At 36.3% G+C, this 22,682-nt stretch overlaps 1 protein-coding gene across 12 annotated transcripts in view; it reads right to left on the bottom strand.

Moving 5' to 3' along the window:
- GABPB1 (GA binding protein transcription factor beta subunit 1) overlaps positions 10,937-22,682 on the bottom strand; it is a 77,890-nt gene continuing 66,144 nt past the window's right edge. For 8 of the 12 annotated variants that reach the window (XM_021095701.1, XM_021095723.1, XM_001928218.6 and 5 more), the window contains 3 exons: positions 20,581-20,766; positions 17,239-17,354; positions 10,937-12,459 (listed from right to left, as the gene is read on the bottom strand). In XM_021095701.1, coding sequence (XP_020951360.1) covers positions 12,307-12,459; positions 17,239-17,354; positions 20,581-20,766 — 455 coding nt within the window. In that variant the 3' untranslated portion in view covers positions 10,937-12,306. Of the gene's footprint in view, positions 12,460-17,219; positions 17,355-20,580; positions 20,767-22,682 lie in introns of all 12 variants that reach the window. The other 4 variants (XM_021095726.1, XM_021095667.1, XM_021095676.1 and 1 more) reach the window with 2 other exon arrangements.

The raw sequence follows: 22,682 nt of genomic DNA, 5'->3' as shown, positions 1-22,682 counted from the left end.
AATAAATAAATTCAAAGATATATGATAAAGATGGCAACTCAGATCAGGAGGAAAAAAAGATGAACTATTTAATAAATCGTGCTGGAACAAAAGAGGTATTTCTGGAAAAGAAAATAAGTTGCATCCATTCCTCCTACCGTGTCCCTGGATAAATTCCAAAAAAAATCAAAGATTTAAAAGTGAAAAATAAAAGCATAAAATTACATGAAACCATCACTATAATCAAGGTAATAAACAGTTGCACAGGTGTATGCATATATCCAAGCTGATAAAATTATATGTAACAATATGTGCTTTTTTGGTATATCAATTATACCTCAATAAAGTTAAAAAATAAATATGAAAAATTAGGATGTTTTTGTTAGATCAATCTCAGAGTGAAGAATACCTTTCTAACCATGTCTCAAACGCCAGAATCTATAAATTCAACCAAATTAAAAATTAAGAAAAGTCAAAAGATAATGACTGAGCGAAAATATTTGCAACTCATAGCACAAGTCAAGAAGAAAAAGATCAGCTCTTTGATAGAAAAATGGGCAAAGAATAGTAAGAGAAATTATCAGAAAGAAAATACAAAACCCGTAATGGAGAAAATCAACTTAAATCTACACTGAACAACTATGTTTTACTTATCAGAAGAGCAAAACCTCAGTTTGCTAATAAAGCCTGTGGGAAAGGCTGTAAGGAAACAGATGCTCTCATAGAAGGAGATGTGGCAGGGCATTCTGGAAATATCTACCAAAACTGCAAATGTACTTGCCTTTGACCTAGTTATTCCACTTCAGGATATCTTTGTACATGTGTGAAATGACAAGCATATGAGCTTATTCTTTGCAGCACAGTTTGCAGTAGCAAAAGCTTGGAAACAACACAGATGTCTATGGCAAGGAAACTAATTAAACTAAGGCACATGGACACATGCAACTCTACCGAAAAAAAGGACCTAGCTCCTGGGGAAGAGAAAAAGAGCACAGTGCAGAATGGAGTGTACCATTTGTGTAAAGAACAGCGGGGAAATGTAGATGCAGCATATATTTGCTTTTATGTGCTCCCTGCCCCTGTGTGGAATTATTAGTAAGCAATTAATAATGGTAGTTACCTAGAATAGCAATTTAGCAGATGGGCCTGGTGATAGAAGGAGGACTTCTCACAGATGCCTTTTATAACTTTATTTTTTACTGAATTATTTGTTTACTTTCTTATTTACTTATTCAATGAGCATTTAATATCTATTAAAAATTAAATCACTTAAAATAGTATAATTATAATAAAATTTCACCTTCTTAAAGTGGCCTTCAAGACCTTCAGTGACCTGACCCCTGCCTTTTTCACCCTGAGCTTCTCCTTCATCCACACCCCCTACTCCCCTCTCCATGGCCTCAGAATCTCCTTTTAACTTCTCAAAAACTCCAATTATGTCTCACCTCAAGGGCTGCTTGTCTAAAAGGTGTAACTCAAAATTCAGCTTAATAAGCTCTCTTCAGAAAGACTAAAACAATGAAGCTGGACACCATGATCAGCTCCGTGGATTCCCCCATGGGATCCTTTTCCCAGGTGGATGGAGGACCTGGGTAGCAAAACATTTCCAGTAGTTTGTGCAGAGGACATTTGGCAAAATCTGGAGGCATTTTTGGTTTTCAAAACTTGGTGGAGCAGGAGGTCTTACTGGCATCTACTGGGTAGAGGCCAGGGATGGTGCTAAACACCTCCCAGTGCATAGGAGCCCCAGAACAAAGAACTCTTCAGCCCAAATATCAATAGCGCCAAGCAAGGCTGAGAGACCCTAATCTCTGAAAAAAAGGGTGAAAAGAGGTAGGGTTTATTTCTCACACTTATTACTTGGGGAAATGCTTTTATCTCCCTCATTGCCCTGTGTGAATTATAGCTCTAGTTAACATTATTTCATTATTTTAAAAAACAAATTTCATCTAGAAAAATTAGGAACTCTGATACAGAAGGAGGAGAATGTAAAAATCCCACCGTCCAAAGAACCAGAGCTGACACCCATTCATTCATTCAGCAAGTGATTTTCAGGGACTTTCCTTGTGCCAGGCATTCTTCAAGGCTGATGACTTCAGGGTGAACTCTCCATGAAGCTTACATTCTGGTGGAACAAAGAGAAAATAAACAATGGAAATACATAATATGTCATAAGTTATAAATGCAATGAGGAGAGAGAGAGAGCCAGGGAAGAGATAAAAAGCGTGCGAGACGGGATACATTAGAAAAGCTCTCCCAGGAAAGGAGAAAAAGTCAGAAGGAGGTGAGAGGAGGGCCTTACATATATTTGGACAAAGGGTGCTCCATACAAGGTAAAGAGGTGAGGGGGCCCCCTTGTGTTTGAGGAACAGCTAGAAGGATACTCGGCTTGGATTTACAGTGATGGAGCCAGAGACTAGGAGGAAATGGGGTCAGAAAAGTAATGGGAAGAGGTGGGTCAGATCAGGGAGGGGCTTTCAAGACACAGTGAGCACTTTCACATGTACTTTGAGCAGGTTAGGAAACCGTGAAAATGTCTGAGCAGAGAAGTGACATAAGCCAGCTTCATTCCTGAATGACTCTGGCTACCCTGTTGGGTGTTGATTTGGGAGAACAAGGAATCAGGTAGACCAGATGGAAAGCAATTATAATTATCTAGGTAAGAAATAATGGTGGCACTAATGGACCAGTGTGAAGTGATCAGATTCTAGATGTATTTTGAAATCAAAACAATCAAGATGTGCTAACGGTTTCGCAGATGTAGGAGTTGAAAGAAAGATAAGAGTCAAGAATGACCTCAAAGTTTGGAGCCAAGATCCCGGAAGGAGTCAAGAGGAGTTCAGTTTTGAACATGTCAAGTTTGAGATGCGTATTAGATGTGTAGGTGGAACTGTCGAGGGAGTAGTTAGATGAGTTTGGAGTTCCTGAGAAAAGCCTGGGTTGGGGATATAAACTTGGCAGTCACCAGCCCACAGATGATATTTAAAGCCTTAAAACTGGATGAGATTACTGAGCAAGAATACGGAGATAAAAGTACAAAGATGTTATGTCTCCTGACCATCGGAAAATTTTGTATTTAGCGTTCTCACGCTATTCCCCCTCCACCACCCACTCATACTCTTATTTTCTTCCCCTCCTTCTCACCTGCCATACTCATATTCGCTGTGCACCTTCCCTCTAACTCCCTCATTATCACTCCAGGTATGGGCTCATCACACAGACACACCTCACATTTATACATCTACATAAAGTTTTTAAAAATTTAATTATACTGTACTCCAGAAAAAGTATCTGTTTAACATTTTAATGGTTATAATAATAATCCATCGCATGTATATACTGCAATCTTCAACCAGTTCTGTATTTGGACAATTCAGTTTTGGGGGTTTTGTTTGTTGCTATTCATAAGAATGAGATAGACCAGCCCACAGGGACCTGCTGTATAGCAGAGGGAATTCTATCCAATAGTCTGGCATGGTCTGTATGGGAAAAAAAAAACATGTATGGATATGTGTACGTGTATAACTGAAAGGCTTCATTTTTCAGCAGAAATTATCACAACATTGTAAATCAACTATACTTCAATAAAGCTTTAAAAAAATGAAATAAGGAGTTCCCATTGTGGCTCAGCGACTAAAGAATCTAACATAGTATCCATGAGGTTGGATTCCTGGTTTCACTCAGCGGGTTAAGGATCTCGAACTGCTGTGTGCTGCAACATAGATCGCAGATGAGGCTTGGATCTGGCATTGCTCTGACTGTGGTGCAGGCCGGCAGCTGAAGCTTGGATTCGACCCCTAGCCTGGGAACTTTCATATGCCGCAGGTGTGGCCCTAAAAATAAATTAATTAATCAATTAGTAAAATTTTTGCAAAGGGAAAAAAAAGAATGAGACAATTTTGCATCCTTAGCTATTTCCCTAAAATAAATTCCCAGAAGTAGAATTGCTGAATGAAAGAGTTTTGAGTTCATTTTTAAAATGCCCCTCAGAAACATTAAGCGCATCAGTATTTCCTCATCTCTCCACAAGGGGGATATTGAGTTCTGTTACCTTCTTTTAGATGTGATCAGATTACATAAAATAAAACTATAAAATGTACGGACAATTCTTTATTTTTACACAATTTGCTGTTTGGAAAGTTTTAAGTTCTTCTTTAAAGAATTGAGTTGTGAAGTCTCCCACATGTGGTCCATCCTTTCCCCGTAAAATTGAGTTTAGGAAAGAAAGAGGTTAGTGGCATGTGCCTTAAAGCCAGGCAATAACATGAATAAAAGCCTGGAACTCCAACTTCACTGAGAAACTCCACAAAGAAGTATTATGCTTGCCGAATTAACAAGGGAAGTGTGAACTGTAGATGAAACAGTGCAATTGTCACCAAGGAAACAAGAGATTTTACTGGAAACAGGGACTTGAGACAGGGAGCTATGCCTTTCAAGGAATTGCTTAGAACTGAGGAAATGGTTTCATTTTCAACCATGTACTGAAAGGGGATTTTTTTGCCCATAGTAATAGTATTTTGCCCCTGAAAAAGCACTCGATACAGATGTGATACAGATGTGAGCTAGCATCAGTCTTCAAGAAGCTTCATGATAGGAGGGTAAAGGAAGTCCTGCTTCCTCCAGGGAGGAACCAGATGTACAAAGAGCAATAAGGCTTAGTTGCTCACTTGGGAAGGTAGCATGAGGATGAAGCTAACAGACAAATACTACTTTAGGACAGCAGAAAAATCACACATTTTGTCCAGAGGGAGAGGGTGGGACTAGGATGACTGACAGTGTTTTACATACTTTGAGTAGAGTTCTCCCTCTTCTACACATTTCTTCAAAATATACTTAGCAAATGTTTACTATATACTGACCACTATGGCTGACACTTTCAATACACACAATTTGATTCAATCTTCACAGCCTAGGGAAAGCCATTTTCTGCCTCATCCTTGAGAAACTTAGTCTCAAGGAAATTGAAATATTTGGCTAAAGTTATGCAAAGTAATAATTGAGTGGTCCAGGATTTGAACCCAGGACTATCTAATCCAATACCCATGTGCTTTCTCTCATACCAGGCTGCTTCTCTTGGCTTTGGTGTTTACATTAAGACATCAGACCTCTAGGATCAGGAGCTAGTGGAATTTTTTGTGGTTGTTGTTATTTCCCTGAGCTAGTGGAATTTTAAATGAAGACTCTGCTTAAATGCTTCTGAACACTTTAGTACACATCACGTGCAATAATCCAAACACCCACTGTCCTTTCAAATATAATTCAAAATGCAGAACTCCAAATATCAAAAGAAAAACAGAGCAAGAGCTGAAAAAAATTACTAAGTAGTATATCACATCTTCAAATTAAATATTTCCCTCACTAAATTATCTGAAAAACCATACATTATAAAAAGGAGATAGTATTCAGCTAAAAGAGAAAAAGAATCGAGTTGTAAATCAATTTTTTTTTTTTCTTTTCTAGGGCCGCACCTGTGGCATATGGAGGACCCCGGGCTAGGGGTCTAATCTGAGCTGTAGCCACAGCCACAGCAATGCCAGATTTGAGCAGCATCTGCAACCTACACCACAGCTCACTGCAATACCAGATCCTCAACCCACTGAGCAAGGCCAGGGATCGAACCGGCAAGCTCATGGTTCCTAGTGGGAATCGTTAACCACTGAGCCACAGTGGGAACTTCAAAAATTAAAATTTCACTCCACTTTTAATTATAGGCTCCTTCAGTGTTAGACTGATATAACACTTGGAATTCTAACTCATGCTGGCATTGAGAGTTGTGCATAATAGACATTCAATAAACATGTACTAATTGAGACAGATATTTTTAAAACATTTTTTACTTATTCTTTTTCTTTTTTCTTTTATTTTTTTAAATTATCTCCCCAATACAATTTTTTTTCTACTGTACAGCATGGTGACCCAGTTACACATACAGATACTTTTCTCACATTATCATGTTCCATCATAAGAGACTAGACATAGTTCCCAATGCTACACAGCAGGATCTCATTGCTAATCCATTCCAAAGGCAATAGTTTGCATCCATTAACCCCAAGTTCCCCATCCACCCCACTCCTTCCCCCTTCCCCTTGGCAACCCCAAGTCTATTCTCCAAGTCCATGATTTTCCTTTCTGTGGAAATGTTCATTTTTGCCCTGTATTAGATTCCAGTTATAAGAGATATCATATGGTATTAGTCTTTCTCATTCTGACTTACTTCACTGAGTATGAGAGTCTCTAGTTCCATCCATGTTGCTGCAAATGGCATTATTTTGTTCTTTTTTTATGGCCAAGTAGTATTCCATTGTGTATGTATACCACATCTTCCTAATCCAATCATCTGTCGAACATTTGGGTGGTTTCCATGTCTTGGCTATTGTGAATAGTGCTGCAATGAACATGCAGGTGCATGTGTCTTTTTTAAGGAAAGTTTTGTCTGGATATATGCCCAAGAGTGGGACTGCTGGGTCATATGGTAGTTCTATGTATAGATTTCTAAGGTACCTCCATACTGTTCTCATAGTGGCTGTACCAGCTTACATTCCCACCAACAGTGCAGGAGGGTTCCCTTTTCTCCACAGCCCCTCCAGCACTTGTTATTTGTGGACTTACTAATGATGGCCATTCTGACTGATGTGAGGTGGTATCTCATGGTAGTTTTGATTCGCATTTCTCTAATAATCAGGGATGTTGAGCATTTTTTCACGTGCTTGTTGGCCGTCTGTACATCTTCCTTGGAAAAATGTCTATTCAGGTCTTTTGCCCATTTTTCAATTGGGTTGTTGGCTTTTTCGCTGTTGAGTTGTATAAGTTGCTTGCATATTCTAGAGATTAAGCCCTTGTCTGTTGCATCATTTCTAACTATTTTCTCCCATTATGTAAGCTGTCTTTTTGTTTTTTCATTTCCTTTGTTGTGCCAAAGCTTGTCAGTTTGATTAGGTCCCATGGGTTTATTTTTGCTCTTATTTCTGTTACTTTGGGAGACTGACCTGAGAAAATATTCGTAAGGTTGATGTCAGAGAATGTTCTGCCTCTGTTCTCTTCCAGGAGTTTGATAGTGTCCTGTCTTATATTTAAGTCTTTAAGCCATTTTGAGTTTATTTTTGTGCATGGTGTGAGGGTGTGTTCTAGTTTCAATGCTTTGCATGCAGCTGTCCAGGTTTCCCAGCAATACTTGCTGGAAAGACTGTCTTTTCCCCATTTTATGTTCTTGCCTCCTTTGTCAAAGATTAATTGACCATAGGCATCTGGGTTTATTTCTGGGTTCTCTATTCTGTTCCATTGGTCTATATGTCTGTTTTGGTACCAGGACCACACTGTCTTGATGACTGTGGCTTTGTAATATTGCCTGAAGTCTGGGAGAGTTATGCCTCCTGCTTGGTTTTTGTTTCTCATGATTGCTTTGGCAATTCTGGGTCTTTTGTGGTTCCATATAAATTTTTGGATTGTTTGTTCTAGTTCTGTGAAAAATATCATGGGCAATTTGATAGAGATTGCATTGAATCTGTAGATTGCTTTGAGTAGTATGGCCATTTTTACAATATTAATTTTTCCAACCCAGGAGCATGGAATATCTTTCCATTTCTTTATGTCTTCTTTAATTTCCTTGATTAATGTTTTATAGTTCTCGGCATACCTCCTTGGTCAGGTGTATTCCCAGGTATTTGATTTTTGGAAGTGCAATTTAGTTTCTTAAAAGAAAAGATTTGAAGTAAAGAAGGTAATTTTAAGATTTATTAAATTTGGGTGGTAGGTACATGGATTTTGTTAAATTATTCTCTGTGCCCTTCTATATGTTTTGAAGTTTTCATTGAAACAACAGCTGAGTATTGAATTGTATCTAACAAAACTAGTAAACATTCTTAATAAAATACGCTTCAGTGTTTGATGTCAAGAATCTATTACATGCAGCAGAAATGTTTGGAAGTACAGTTAGTTCTGTGGCAGACTGAGAATTTTTTTTAAAAAAAGAGTGTAAGTTCATGAGCTGTAACCTTTCTTAATGTACATTATTTTTCTATAGCAAAATATCTGAATGCAATTTAAACCTGAAATAATTCTTGAGAGTTAAAAGGATAGGAAGTAGAAGATAATTATGAAAAACAGTAATATAAAAATGAATCTTTACTGACTTAATATGGTATACAAAAAATATTTTCTTCCAGAAAAATCAAGGAGACATTAAAATACTTTATAAAATTCAAAATTATAATCCATGTGGTCTATCAATAGTAAGATTGGAGTTGTATTATATAGTATTATACATTTATATATGTAGAAAACATACTATGTATCAGCTATACAAAAGAGACCTAAACTATTCAAATGAAAAACTAAGTAGTTAGTAAAGAATAGTGGACAGAATTGCAGAGATCAGGTCAAAAATTTTTCCAGTAAGAAAACAGTAGTTTTTGGGGTAGTTATAATACTTAACCAAAAATGAAGAGCCCCAAGAACCATATACAAATTATATTCAATATTTATTTATCATTAAAGTGAAATATTTTTAAGGTAGCTCAGAGTATCAAAATGATTTTTAAATCTATAATACTATTTGGAAAATAGTTTTAATAAGTCACAAAAATATAGATATCAAAATTTTGATTTGGAACCAGACACATATTTCCAGTGATGATACTGTGTTTTCCATCATAAATTACAGACTAATCTGAGAATGAATTTATAGAGCTTACGTCAAACTGAATCCACATGCACTGAGATGTTCTCACCTAACACAGAGAAAGCAAATAACAAACATCAATCAAAACTACAAGAGACTAGTTATCTATAATGAAATCCAAGTACAGTAAATATTACTTAATGAAGTAACAAATATATTATTTAGTTCATTCCTAAGTTGATCTGACATGATGGAAGGAGATATTTACTCAATAGAAGCTAGGTGAATAGAAAACATTTTTCCTATTTGTAATATAAGCCTGAGTGTTAATGCCTTGGGAACCCATCCATATGGACATAAAGGTTCCTACAATTGTTCTGTGATTTTATCTGAAAAGGTTTTTCTTCTTGATACATTTTGAGTCATCATCTCTCAAGATCTAGGTATTAAGGCACAAACAAACTTTTAAGTTTTATCTGGAAGAAACTGTATATAGATTAATACAAAATATCAGCCATAGCAGCATAAAGCAGCATTAAATATGTCTGTCAATGGACATCATTTCCTGTTATGGACAAGGGCTTATTTTAAGTTTCAATAAATATCATAAATGACCATGTTAAAGAAATATACTTGCATGGATTTTCATTTGCAATATGTATATATATATATATTTTTTTTTCTTTTTTCTCTTTTTGCCATTTCTTGGGCCACTCCCACGGCATATGGAGGTTCCCAGGCTAGGGGTCCAATCGGAGCTGTAGCCACTGGCCTATGCCAGAGCCACAGCAATGCGGGATCCGAGCAGCGTCCGCAACCTACACCACAGCTCACGGCAAGGATCCTTAACCCACTGAACAAGGCCAGGGATCGAACCCGCAACCTCATGGTTCCTAGTCGGATTCATTAACCACTGCGCCACAATGGGAACTCCTGCAATATATTTCTTTGTTAAAACAACTACAGTCCAAATTATATGGGATTTCACATTTATTTCATTTTCTCTTCAGATGTTCTTTTGAATGTCACAGCAGAAAGCCCTCTAACTTCCAAGCCTCCACCATCATAAACAAATAGAGAAATCCAGTGGTAGAGTAAAACAATAACTACTCTGCTGTTGAAATCAAGAAAGACTGACATTATAGCTGCTAAAAGCTGATAAAGATAAATGACATCACAAGCCCTTTGAATAAATAACAATAAATGAAAATTAGTTGAGAAGCACAGTCTCTGCAGGTACCAGTCATCAGATAAGACCTTTGGCAATTACAGACCCAACCCAGAATGTGTAACCTCAAGAGTACCAAAAACTCTACACAGGGAAGTTTTAAATTTTAATCAAGTAATTAGGCAATCAAGACATCTAATGAGTTGTCTAGATAGTACATAACCAGTACTATCCAGATGTGTGGGAAAGAAACTAATTCATCACAAGAAGTTAATTCATTAGGCTCTAAGGTTTGGGAAATTAGGCCTTGATTCTCTCTCAGAACCCTCGTTGAGAAGGGCTGCTCTTGAAGGTGTTTGTTCACACATAAATGGAAATAATTAACTATCATTATCATTATTATGATGACCTTTACCAACAAATCCATCATTACGTAGTGGAAAAACATTAAGTGTGGATTTATGAAAAACCTTATTTTATTCTGTCAGTTCTTTTAATCCTCTGCCCATAATACCATGGAGAATAACTAGAATGCAAAGCTTTCCCAGGCCACCACAAAACAGAAGCTTAAAAAAAAGAGAGAGAAAAGGAAACCCTTTTTTAGTTACAAATTCTTGTGATGATGACTGAAGAATTAAACAAGTCCAACGTGACAGACATCCCCCAAAGACATTTCAATATCTACCTGATACTTAAGTACCAATTATTTTCTCCCGTCTATGCCAAATGTTACTGTAGAACAAATTCTTTCTTGCACCAGGTAAAGTCTCTAGCAGGACAAGAGACTAGAAACCAAAGGCATTAAATTTGCTTTCAGAAGTTTGTTTCTAACACTGTCTCAAGGTTCTTCAAGGTCAGTCTCATCTTGGAAGCAAAACTGAACAGTGGTTGCACTGGGGGGTGAACACATTGGCCCTTCTCCATTCTGACTTATGTCAGGGTGCCCTGCCTCAACAAATCCATAAACACACAAAGATAATAAAAAGCAGACATAGAAAAGTAGCTTCGTTTGACTGAAAATATGACTTGGCATTTGTAAAACCCAGTTTTAGATACTTCTAAGACAGCGTGAAAAGTGTGTAGTATTTTCACATGCTGAAATATGGCTCAAATACACAGAACTTTTTAATGCGTGAACAAAATGTGGTCAAAATATAAGTCTACACTGAACATATGTGGAAAAGATATTTAATTGTAAAATAGAAAAGTAGGCCAGAGTACAGTTTTAAGGGTAATTGCTTCTTTATACAGTATTGGTAATCTAGAAGGGTTTTAGGGTTAAACATTTTCATAAAGCAATAAAACATTAAAAAATAAAACAAGAAAAAAGGGCCTGAAATTATGTTTTACAAAAAAGGGACAGTATGTCAGAGTTTAATATCCATACATTGTGGAATTCAACAATATTGCAATGAGCGCCAGTCACAGCACAGACATACAGCTTTCACAGGGAAAAGTAAAAGTTATGTTAGACGTATCTATAGCATCACTGTAGTACAAAACTTCTTATTCTACATACAAAAAAGCAATTTTTTTCCATAAGAATAATTTCATGGGGGAAGGGGGGGAGTCCATGAGATATTTCAGAAACCTATATGCTCTGAGTTTTCCAAAAACATTATCTTAAAATCCAGTGCCTTGAAGTGCTTTCATGTGGAAATCATGATGGAAGGCACAGAATACAGTTTCACGTCCCCACTATGAAATTTTCAAATAAGCAAAGACTTTGCAGTTTGCAAATTCAAGGTATCTTGTAAGCTGCTCCTTCCAAGAACATTGTCATTCCAATAAAAACAGCCGCTAGCTTACTTAGATTCAATGACCTATACAATAAAAGGGTTTCTTTTTTTCCAAGTAACTTTCATCATCTTTTATGGGAAAAATACCTATGCAAGTGATGCATTTTGAAATTATAAAACATGCAGAATATGTACAAACAGAAAGTTTTAAAAATATTTGCTCCATATACATGTAAATCTACTTGGGTATAGCTGAAATTGAACAAATATAAAAATTTGCTTTCTAAAAAATGTTTTCAGAGAATCTGAGACAACTTAAAGCTGTACAAAGACTTCCTGGGAGAAATCTTCTCTTCAGATAGAAGTTTATACCTACAGGAGTAATTCCAGCATCAGTCCACCACATAATTATTACACAACATTTGGTCTAATCAACAACGATCACCCTTAAAACTGTTCTGTTTCTGAGAAATTAAGGTTTGTACTAAAATCAAAAAGAATTCACAAAAACAGTGGCTTCTTGAGTTTTTGGATCTCTTCAACAATCTTTATCAACTCATTTGGAACTGTAAAAAAAAAAAAAAAAAGAAAAACTATTTACAGAATTCAGTTTTAAATACATTTAACAACTTCTATAGTAAAGTTTTATGTTACAAGAATTCAGAGCTCATGGCTTAAGTCCAATTATCAATCTGCAGTCTCTCCTATTATCCTGTCTTCCCATGACTGCACCTTATCATGTACAGTTCAATATTGTATTCTTCCTTGACCAAAAGTAAACTCAAACTACATGTTCACTTCAGTTAAACAGCTTCTTTATTAGTCTGAAGACGAGTCATGGCTTCTAACTTCTGTCTGTAGGCCTCTGCTTCCTGTTCTTTCTTTAGAAGCTGCTGTCGATATTTTTGTGCTTCTCGATTAGCTTCATCCAGCTGTTTCTGAAGAGCTTCTCTCTCCTAATTTAAAAAAAAAAGGATTTTTTCAATTGTTGCATGAATACATTAACACACACAAGCATGCATCCTTCAAGTAAAAAAAAAAAATCTGTAGTAGCTCTAAAAGCAGCCACCTATCGGTATTTCCGAGACATCTTGCTTTTTCAACCAACTCATCTATAATTAAAGCCCTAATTTTGAGCTCCACACTGCAATATCCAGATTAATTTCTGACCTCAAGGAAATTATTTCCTAATTAGAAATAGGACTAACATCATGAATCCAAATTGATTACCTGTACTTTTATAGATACTACAAAAACTAGTGAAGAACTTTAAGAGGGAAATAACAACCATACCTCTTCACATCTTCGTCTATGATGTTTTTATCTAAAGCCACTAATTATAAAACAATTAACACTTATTGAACACCAATTATATTGACTAATGAGGTAATTTCCAATAACAAGTCTCTAAAATAAATATTACACCCGCTTTACAGTTGAGAAAAATGATGCTCAGAGATGATGCAGCTTTCCCATGGTAACACAATAGGAAGTCAGATTTATGAGATTCTAATAGTATTATTTTTTAAATTTCTTTTATGGTTGCACCTGCAGCATATGGAAGTTTCCAGGCCAGGAAGAGAATTTGAGCCACAGCCGCAACTTATACGGCAGCTGTATCAATGCCAGATCCTTTAACCCACTGCACCAAGCCAGGGACCAAACCCGTGCCTCTGCAGCACCCCAAGCCACTGCAGTCGGATTCTAACCCACTGTGCCACTGCTAATATTACTGTTTTTAAAACTATCTTTCCTTATGATAGCAAGCAAAATTCATCAGCTTTAAAACAAAGAGTGCTGGTCTAGATAAGTGTTTCCTAAATTATGCCATTTTACAAACCAATAAAATACTAACTTCTCTACTGTGATTCATTATATTTATACATGTGTAAAATATATGTATTAAATTCTTTAATACATTGAGAGGAAAAACAAATCTGGTCCAATAAAAGTGGTATGTTCTCCTCCTCCTTCTCACTTTGCCCCCATATAGTTGTGTATGGAAAAACATTTCAAAGATTCCTTTTCTATAGCCCTAAAGAGTAAACATAGGGACAAAAACTCCACTTGCATAGGCCCAAGCTCAACCTCATGACAGAAACCCAGGCCCTCTTAATAAAGTGCGGGCTTAGGGTAAGACTACTAATCACAAAAAAAAAAGGCCAGGTTCGCACTGGACAAAACACCTGCCCAGAGAGAACAGAAGGTGAAGGCAAAGGGTTGGCAGCTTGCTGGGGAAGAGGACATTAAGAGGGTCTCTTCCACGGCCTCCTTGACCCTTCATGAACACCGAAAGGCTCCATCCCCTTCACTATTCACAGGGTCCCCAATGAGGTACACATATAATACTCCTGCCCTCCTGTGATCCCGCTCCCTTCCCCATTCTGGGAGTGAAGCTAGATCCATTTCTTTTTCCCATGGGTCCATCAAATGTGGGCGTGATGATTACACAAGCAGTCTCCAAATCTTCCAATTATACCAAACGTTAAAATAGAGAAGAAAGGTGTGCCCCTCATCTCCAAGTTAAGAAATGCCTAAGCCCTACCCTGCTACCCTTCTCTTCTTACTACAGACATAACACCAGTCCCTGGCAGTGAACTATGCAGGACTTCCAGCACCAATAGAAAGGATGGGAGCTCCCCACCACCACCTCTTGCAGGAGCACCCACAGCCATGCAAAAATGTCTTACAATTTTACATGTACTAAGTAATAAGATCCTTTGGCAGCCAAATTTTTGAATACGGATAAAAACTTGCCCTGATTTGGCAGGAAATATTAGAAAAGATTAACTCTAAAGTATCTTCTAGTATGAGCTGTTTATGCACATTTAGAAACAGCAAGAGACTCATCATTTCAAAAGTTGCAAGCAATAAAGAAGACATTTATCTTACACTTTAACTCCAAACCCAAGCAATATATTATTACGATGTTGGGCAGCAGAATAACAGCAAAGAAACACTTTGAGTTTGCTTTTTTTATTTTTCCAGACAAATTCTTGAATTTTGCTTCAGCTATTAGCAATTATCTTTTAACAGTTTTATCACTTTTAATATGTAATTTTCTAATATTCAAATTTGTTACTTTAGCTATTATAAAGAAAAAATCATTATAGCAGTTTATCTTCTGCTATACCTCAAAATAAATTTTATGAGCAACAGTTACTGAACACCTACTATATGCCCACTACTGTACTAGTCTTTCACATGCATTCTCATGTAAACCTTACAACAACAATGTGATAATGTCTGTGTTATTATTTCTCCTTTTTTACTGATGGAGAAGCCAAGCCTTGAAAGGTTAAATCACTTGACCAATCACTCTCAGAAAATTATCATTCAAACCTAAATCTGATTCCAGGCTCATATCCTCAACCATTACATTTAAAAAAGAGAGAGAGAGAGAAGAGTTCTTCTGTGGCATAGTGAGTTAAGGATTCAGTGTTGTCACTGCAGCAGCTTGGGTCCCTGCTGTGGCACGGGTTTGATCTATGGCCTGGGAACTTTCATGTACCACAGGCACAGTCAAAAAAAATTTTTCTTAATAAAAAAAATAAAGTGAGAGAAACTGGGCAGGGTGTATGAGCTGCCTGTTTGTGCGTAAACAGCAATTTTGTAACTGCCAAGGGCCAAATATAATCCTGTTTTTTATTATTAATAAGGTTTTACTGAAATACTATTGTACCCACTCATTTCCAAATTGCCTATGGCTGCTTTTCCACTACAATGGCAGACCTGAGAAGCAAAACACACACTGCAGGATATTTAGCAGCATCCCCAGCCTCTACCCAGTAAAAGTCAGTGGCATGTCCCTCACTGTGTCAACCCAAAATGTATCCAGACATTGGCAAATGTCCTCTGAGGTCAAAATTGCTCCAGTTGAGAACCACTGCTTTAGAGAAACTTTTGGGGTTAATGGCCAAGCTATCACTTAGAAAGAAATATAGAAGTAAGCCCCCAAAGACAACTCTATTGGTTATATAAGAAAATGAATTCAAAAGAACTACTTCAGGTATTATAAGGAAATGATTACCTGGTTTGATGAAAACACTGGAGGTCTCTCTTCATTCTATATCCCCTGCCTATCTCTACCATCTCTACTCACTGTATGCTTCACGGTCTCTCTGTAACAGCTCTAAGATCATGCAATATTGGCTTGAACATTTCCAGTGATGAAGAATAAGATTTCCACTACCAGAAAGCTCTAATTATCAAAAATTATGCTAAGATTCTAACTCCCTGAAGTTCTTCATCAAGCCAAAAGTCCAACTCCCTTAAATTCTATCTCCTTGGTTCTAGTTAATTTACATACCTCAACTCATACTTTCTTGTTATTTGCAATTATTCTCCTTGGTCTCTAAAAGACTGTCAGAGTTGAATTAGGCTGTCCTTTGAAGAAAAGAGCAACTCTCATGGGTTCTTAGGTATATAGAGGTACAGGCTGCGATTCATTGTTTTCAAAATGTTGAACTAATGTAAATCAACTATATACTTCAGTTTTTTTAAAGAGGATGAATTGTGTCAGTTTATATTCAATAAAAATTCAAGTAATTTAAAAATGTTTTTTTATTAAATAAAGTACATGACAAAATCTTTCTCACACTATATGCCAGAAAAAAAACTATCTGACTTATCAGTAACATATATTACACATTACTAAATAATATGTATACTTATACCATTCATTGAAATAAACTGTCAGTCCGTAAGAACTTTGGTGTACTGAATATCACTTTACATTTAATGAAACAAAACTCACCCTCAATAATTTGTCATAATTTTTCCAAACATTCTAATTAAACCATGAATCATATTCTTCTTAACTCAATAGTATATTCTTAGAGACTGTGGCCAAAGATCTACCAGTCTTAGATTTAAATGAATTTGGGAAAGGATGTTTTCTAACTGTCCTCAGTCAAAATTATGTTGCCTTGAAGTGACATTTTAAAAAATTCTCTTTCATAACAAGAACCTTAACAAAGAATTCATAAATATTGACCAACATTTACTATTCACATATATTCAATATTATGAATATGTATATAATGAGTATGCTGAATTTTTCAATTCTCATAAAAATCCTAAATTCCAATGTGGGAGAAAATAAAACAGAAACTCACAAAGGTAAGATAACTTGCCACAAAGCAAATAGGGCACGGCAAGAGGTGGGATTCAAATCCAGTTTAATTTCAAATCTGAGATACTTTTCTTTACACTGCAGTTGCTCTTTAAATTATTCAAGAATTACCTATTTTCACTTGAAACAAGTTACCATCAAATTTTGGGGTCACAATTTTATTTACAGTAATGTGAGAAAAAAAAAACAAAAAACCTAGGAGGTAACTACGGTTTGGTTACACTTAGAAACTAGTTACAATTACAAACTACTTTGAGAGAAGGAAAACAAATGACATTTCCTCTAGTGACTTGTGAGAATGACATATTAACAGAAAATAAAAGGATGGAGTGCAAGAATCAAAGACATTTCAATGTTCCATATTGATAGACTTTGTTACAAACAAATTCTTCACTCATTCATTCATTCATTCAATATTTATTTATTAAAGGCTTGCTATATGGATAAGGCAAAAACACTAGACAAAAAAGTACTATGTTATTTGATTCTATATCAAAACAATATCGTAAGTAATAAATATAAAAAGAAAAAAAAAAAGAAAAGAAAATTGAGTTTATTTTGGATGACTGCAGCAAAACACACCGGGTAAAAGACTCCTTACTTCTATTTCTGCAGACTCCACCCGGTTTTCAATTATTTCGATACATTGTCTCTTGGCTGGTGGTTCTTCACTTATGACAGTTTCTTCAGCAATGTCTGTTGCTGGTACTGTTAATACTAAAATGAAAAAAAATGTACATATTACTTCATTTTCAGATAGGTTTAGAAGAATTAAAGATTCTAGTCTTGAGACTGTTGACGCAACTCATCTAAAATATTTTCTAAAAGAATTTCAAAATACTGATTTGCTTATTATAAGAAATGTCTAGCTTTGTCTTCACTTTCTTGCCTTTTTACTAAAAACTATATTGTTTAAAGTAGCTACTTATTCTTTCAAATTTTTATAGACAACATATTCATTCATATGGCTCAAAACTGAAATAATATTTAACAAGAATATTTTAAGAGGTCTAACTCTATCTCTGCTAACACAGATAATCACTTTTATTGGTTTCTCTTATATGGTTCTTGTGTCCAACTACATAAAAACAAACATGAATACATACTGTATTTTTTCTCTATTACACAAAAGGTAGCATACATATAAAACATACATTCAAACATACATACAAAAGATACACTGTGTCTTTTTTTCACTCCATATAGCTAGGGTATCATTCTTCTATACAGAGAGCTTTCTTTAATTTAGCTGCATTATTTTTTTTTATGGGATTTTTTTTTTTATGGCTGTATCATAGTATTCCATTGTGTCTTTGTACAACATTTCTAATTTATCTGCATTATATTTTACTGTATGGATATACCATTAGGAACTCTGTTTGCAAACTTTGCTTGTTTTCCCATTGGGTTGTTGACTTAGTCCCAATTTTTAATATCTCTTTACATAAATGTAAATATAGAGAGAGCAAGAGGCTATCCTTGCTTTGCACAGCACTGGCGGAACATAAAAATGACTGTGCAAGATGACCATGCAAAGCAATCTTAATAATGAGGAAAATCAAAACTGCCTCATAGGCTTTAAAGTTTTTTGTCAAAACATTCCAAGCTCTCCTACTGTCCTTTATAAATGTAAACAAATGAAAAAAAATTAGTAAAACTATCACTTAGTACAATGTAATTAAAAACATTAAAAATATTCTGGTAGTTTGGGATTAGTAGATGCAAGCTATTACATTTAGAATGGATAAACAGTGAGCTCCTACTATACAGCACAGGGATCTAGTCTCTTGGGACAGACCATGATGGAAGCTAATATAAGAAAGGGAATGTGTGTGTGTGTGTGTGTGTGTGTGTGTGTGTGTGAATGGGTCACTTTGCTGTACATCTAAAATTGGCACGACAATGTAAATCAACTATAATTTTTAAAAATTAAAAAAAAAAAACCAAAAAAAAAAAATACTGAGAATTACAGTATTTCTTTTAACTTATATCACATTACACTTATAAATTTACCCAAGAAACGAGAACCTTTTATCTGTTTCATTGGACTGTCTACAAAGTCATACTGTCATATGCCAGTTATACATTCTTAAATTTTGGAGGTTGAGATTTATTTTAATATTCAGTATGTTCCTCTCATTGCTCTTCTTTTGCAGTGTTTCTTATTCTTCCCTCCCTCCTCGCCCCACCCCATCAATACAAACTTGAGAATCTGTTTGGCTATTTCCAAAAAAAGACTGGTCTTTACAATGGCCTGAATTATGCCCCCCTCAAATGTTTAAGTCCTAATCCCCAGTATTTCAGGATATATTTGAAGATAGGACCTTTAAAGAAGTGAAGAAGTAAAATAAGGTCATCTGGGTGGGTCCTAATCCAGTATGCCTGGTGTCTTTCTAAGAGCTTAGGACACAGACAACAAACACAGACTGAGGGAAGATTATGTGAGGACAAAGCAGAAGGCAGCTATCTGCAGCTAAGGAGAAAGACCTCAAGAAACCAAACCTGCCAACACCTTGATCTTGGACTTCCAGCTTCCAGAACTGTGAGAAGATTAAATTCTGTGGTTTAAGTCACCCAGGCTGTGGTATTTTGTTATGATAGCCCTAGTCTTTTTTTTTCATATCACATTACATTTATCAATTAACTCAGGAGGCATTGAGAGCTTCATGATAGTGACTCATCCTATCCAAAAACTTAGGTTTCTTTCCATTTGTTCATCAATGAGATTAGAGTTCATGTATAATCTCAGGTTTTAGAAACAATGTTATATTTGCTTAATGCAAATACTTTGGAAGTTTCCTCTCTTCCATATAATTAAAATTAGTTCTTTAAAGCTATGTGAAAGTACCTGGGCTTGATCCAAACCTTGGACCATGAGCAGATTTCTGCAGAGCAGGAGAGAAATGCCTCCCAGGCTTTATGGGTCAAGGGTTTCCTCCTCCACTGCTACAGGGACAAAATCTTTCCTTGACACCTGGTCTCTCTGCAGGGCCATACCTCCACTGTCAACTTAAACCAAACCTGATTTAGGAGAACTTCTACCTCTAGGCATTCCCGTTCCCAAGTCTTTCACAGGCCATGAAGAGACTCAGTCTCTGCAATCCTAGTCATTTTCTAAAAGGATGTATGTGCATGTACTTTTTGGGTGAGGGGGAGGTGGTACTGGGTGCAAGGGAAACCTTGCTCAGACAGTAACTTTCTGCTTCTCTTTCTGCTTCCTCCAGCTTTCACGCTCCAGTCTATTTTCACCCTACTTGACGGCCTTCCTGCTCAAACTGGGCCCTGTCTTGCTGGGAGTACATATTTATTGCTGATTTCCGAGCTCATCCTCTTTTCTTGATGCATGATTGTGGGTTTCTCTGAGGGTTGTCCTGCCCTGGTTTAGACCTTAGATGCTTTTGGCAGCACTTAAAATATGGAATTGTGCCATTTTCTCAGCCTTTTAGTTTCATTGAAAATGTAACTGGGGCTTATGTTATGTCCCTCTTATTACTAGTTTCATTACTCAAAAGGAAAAAAAAATGGGATAATTATCAACAAAGCTGCTAAAAGTTGCCACCATGTTCCTTCTCTAAGTGCTAAGTCCAACTTCTTTTTAAGTAAGTAGCCTTTTCTAACATGGTATTTTTAAAAGTTGGTATGATATTTGAATTACATTAAATGGCTTAGGAAAGTAGTGTCCAATGCTGACTTTGAATTATTTATTTAAGCTCATTTTCCAACCAGGATACTTTGGGGCCAATTCTTCTTTCCACCTAGTATACACTCAGAGCAAGCAGGCAAATTTAAGAGTGGCCTGAACAAATAAAATTAGGCAATTAAGTCTGTTGTAAAAGGTTACTAAAACATTATTTAAGGCAAAAATGAAGGCTTTGAAAAACATGTCACAATTTCCTGAGAATTAAAAACGAACACAAACTTTATGTAAATGCCTCCTACCAACCTTGTTGTCCATCTGGCATGGTCACAATGATGGGCTGACCTATTCCACTGGTTGGAATGGAGTGCAAATTTCCAAGCTGAATTCCATCTGTAACTATCGTGATGACCTGTTGACCCCCTGAACTAACTACTTGCTGAATTGCACCATCCACAGATTCTGCAGTAACTACTTCCTCTGTAGCCACTACTGGAAAAAAAAAAAAAAGTAAAAATCAATGAACATATATAAAAGTATGAACAGAAGTTTATTTTTGTTCTGCTATCTTTGCTGTCCTCTTTCTTATTCAGAAAAGCTTTTACATGGTTTTTAAATTCAGCTTCCAGGGGTGCTGTACATATCTATGTAAACAGTGGACTACAAGTCCTACAATTTACAATGAATTTCAACTATCTATGCATCAACATTTTAATTAAATAAACTATCTTCGGGGGTTCCCATTGCGGCTCAGCAGTAATGAACCCAACTAGTATCCATGAGGATGCAGATTCGAAGCCTGGCCTCGCTCAGTGGGTTAAGAATCCAGCATTGCCATCAGCTGTGATGCAGGTCACGGACATAGCTCAGATTCTGCTTTGCTGAGGCTGTGGTGTAGGCCAGTAGCTTCAGCTCCACTTTGACCCCTAGCCTGAGAACTTCCATATGACACATATGCAGTCCTAAGGAAAAAAAAAAAGGCAAAAAATAAACAGATAAATAAATAAACTATCTTAATTTAGTTCTATGAAGTATGAAACTTTTAAAACCTCCTAAGGTCACAGACATGACAAGTTACACCAGCTGAACAAAATTCCACAAAAGAGAAAAATACTGTATGTGGTTATATTCCATTCACACTTACATATGAGTTAATAAACATTTCCATATCCAAAAAAATATGGAAATTTGTATTTTTCAAGTAGAACCAAGAGTATTTCCCTTCTGGACTGTGTGAACAAGGGTTGCCTTGACAGTAAGTGGCATATAGATCTGGTACTGTAGGCTAGTGAATGATGCAATATATTAACATTTACATAAATAAAATCTCAAACTATGCTCTTGATACTTTATGAGGGGTTCAGAGAAGATTCTGGCAGCTGAAAACGGCACTTCTGGTCTTGCTGAGGTAAAGAAACTGCCAAAATCTTCTCCCAAAGGCAATCCTATGGTCAACTATTGATCCCAAAGGACAGACACAGGAACATTTATAGAAGCTTTACTCAAAAACATGAATAAATCATATATTTGTCAAAAGTAGAATGAAGAAATAAACTGTGGTAGATGCACTGGAATACTACACAGCAATTAAAGTGACTAAATGCAAAACATGGATAAATTGACAAAAATAATGCTGAGTGATGTAAATCAGACACAAAATACATATTGTGTACTCTCCGTTTATGAACTGAGCAATGATTACACAGAAACGATCACTAAATTGTACATTTACGAACAATGCACTTTTCCATGTGTCCATTACATGTCAATAAAAAAGCATCAAAAGGAACAATCACAGCAGTGGATTATAACACACTGAAGTTTTGTTTCATTTTGTTTTAGGGGCATACCTGCAGCATATGGAAGTTCCCAGGCCAGGGGTGGAATCAGAGCTAGAGCTGCCAGCCTACACCACAGCCACAGCAATGCCAGATTCAAGCCACATCTGCAACCTATACCAGAGCTTGCAGTAACACTGGATCCTTAACACACTGAGTGAGGCCAGGGATCAAACCCACATTTTCATGGATACTAGTCAGGTTCTTAACCTAAGGAACTGCCAATAACACACTCAATTTTTAAAAATCCATTTATCTGTGATAATACGTCATGAAAAAGGAGAGAAAGGGGGAAAGAGCAAAGATCTTCTTGATAGAGAAGAATTACATCTAATTAACAAAATGAGAAAAATTATCATTGTAATTTCCCAATGTAATAAATGATTCAGGCAAGCATCACCAATGGATGTTAAAAACACTGGTGATATGCTTTTGCCAAACAAATGTTCTCAAAGTATCACACCAAAAATTTGTAGTAGTTACAAAAGGGAGGATGTACCCATAACAACCTGGCAGTCACCACTCGCACCAAGTGTTCATTACAAGGATGGCCTGACATTATGTGCCGTC

The sequence above is a fragment of the Sus scrofa genome, chromosome 1 (genome assembly GCF_000003025.6).
Source record: "Sus scrofa isolate TJ Tabasco breed Duroc chromosome 1, Sscrofa11.1, whole genome shotgun sequence".
Classification (NCBI taxonomy): domain Eukaryota; kingdom Metazoa; phylum Chordata; class Mammalia; order Artiodactyla; family Suidae; genus Sus; species Sus scrofa.
This window is presented reverse-complemented; position numbering and strand designations above follow the sequence as displayed.